We start from the raw sequence: 1,873 nt of genomic DNA, 5'->3' as shown, positions 1-1,873 counted from the left end.
TCCCAGGAGCTCCCTGCCCCGGGCAGGCAATCAAAAAGGCGCTGCCAGACCCATGGGTACAACCCGGCGTCGTCGCTTGAGCAGAGAATGGGGAGAGCGGAGCACTCAAAAGGGCCCAGAGCCAAACCCACTTGTGATAAGGCTTCATTGATCTGAAACGCCACGGGGAACAGTGGCTGGGTTAAAACAGCAATTTGTTTTCTAGAAACGCTCGTTAGGGTTCTGAGTCACGCGCAAGGCACGGCACGGTACCTGCCCAAGCGATAGCGAGATGAAAAGTGCACCCTCACAGAATAGACGGTGAAGGAAAACAAGGGCCCGTCGGGCAAAGGCTGCAAAGATAACTTGGAAATCAGGCGCTGGCTTTCAGGCAACTTGGCGAGAGCTGCCCGGAAGCTGGGAATTAATCTGCGTCTGGTTTATCTTTGGCAGCAGGTGTTGGTGCTGAGCTAGGGCAGGAGAGCTCACCTGAGACTGGCCACCTCGGGGGTGAGGGCTGGGCCCAGAGATGTTGGGCTTGGACCAAGCCCACTGCTCGAGATCCAGCACCCAGACGTCATTGCTCCTGCAAGGATGAGACAGTGGATGATACAACCAAGCCCTCTGGGAGTTTGAAACACGAGCGGAGGACAGAGTTTTATGGCAGAATCAGGTTTTCCTCGAGGGGATTCACTGTGAGAGGCAAAGGGTGTGCTAAGGCAGCAGGCAGCCCCCCCAAACCCTGTGGAGATTTCCTTCCAAAACACAGTGAGCTACCCCAGGAGCACCACAACATGCTCCTCGCTCACAAGATGCCCCCACCCCAGACTTACATTTGTCGAGACCCTAGCGAGCCCCCAAAGACAATCATCTTGTCTTCGATGACGCAGGAGGAGTGTCCTGCCATAGGAGGGGGGCCGTGGGTGGTCACGATGCAGTTCCACCTGGGGAAAGAGGGAGGAAGACATTCACATACGTCGCGTTGGAAAGGAAAGCACTGGACAAATGGCGAAAATTAAAATCCCAGGGGCCACCAAAGTCCTCAAGAGCACGTAACAGAGGAAAACCTCCGAAGATCCAAATAATAATGAAACTAATTCCAAATTGTAACGTGCTGAACATTTTTAAAGCGTGACAAAGCCATACGGCCGGGTTAGAAATATCACCCCTTTCAATTAAATTCGCCCTGAATTATTTCCGGCGCGGTTTAATTACAGCGTTCTAACGACACTGCCCAAAAGTGCATTGGGTAATTGACACTTTTGATGATGATGGAAAGTTCTCAATGAAAGAGGAGCAAGAGCCATCACCGCTTGGATACAGCACTCGCTTCTTTCTCACACTCCGGCATCAGTGAGAAAAGCCTGGTCTAAAAGCAGCCAAACAGTGTTTAAAGGGAAAAGGAGAATTAATTCCTTTGCCGCGGTCGCTGCTGGATTCTTGATGAAGAATTCCGGAGTTGTAAAGGCCAAGATCTTATTAAACCGGTGCAGATATTTGCTTTATCACATCTCCCTTGGAGGGCCACAGGAGCTGCGAGTTTTGGACGGGCACTAAAACCAGACCTCCGGGAGTTACGGCTTTACCTGCTGCTCTCCTTGAAGACCTCGCACCCAAACTACACGTTTAAAACCTTCACACCCGCGTTTCCTGCCCGATTTGGGGAGCCTGGCACATTTTAGGGATGAGTTGAGAGCCCTACGGAAGCAACCAGCACCCACGAGTGGCCAGACAGCAGCGTGCCCATCCCTCCAGCGTGCTCTTGGGGTTTTTTTTGGCTTTTTTTTGTTATTATTTCAGCAAGAGCATCGCAGACACGACAGGATTACGCACCCCTAGGGAACCAGGGCCGTGCGTGGCTTCCCAGGTGGGCTCGGAGAGCCGCCCTCCGGCA

The 1,873-nt window shown here is 52.6% G+C and overlaps 1 protein-coding gene across 1 annotated transcript in view; it reads right to left on the bottom strand.

Moving 5' to 3' along the window:
* FBXO42 (F-box protein 42) overlaps positions 1-1,873 on the bottom strand; it is a gene marked incomplete at its 3' end in the record, with an annotated part of 28,898 nt that overhangs the window by 1,103 nt on the left and 25,922 nt on the right. The window contains exons 5-6 of the mRNA XM_009866882.1: positions 813-923; positions 469-565 (exon numbers count right to left, since the gene is read on the bottom strand). Coding sequence (XP_009865184.1) covers positions 469-565; positions 813-923 — 208 coding nt within the window. The remainder of the gene's footprint in view (positions 1-468; positions 566-812; positions 924-1,873) is intronic.

This window comes from Apaloderma vittatum, unplaced genomic scaffold, assembly GCF_000703405.1.
Source record: "Apaloderma vittatum isolate BGI_N311 unplaced genomic scaffold, ASM70340v1 scaffold17870, whole genome shotgun sequence".
Lineage (NCBI taxonomy): Eukaryota > Metazoa > Chordata > Aves > Trogoniformes > Trogonidae > Apaloderma > Apaloderma vittatum.
This window is presented reverse-complemented; position numbering and strand designations above follow the sequence as displayed.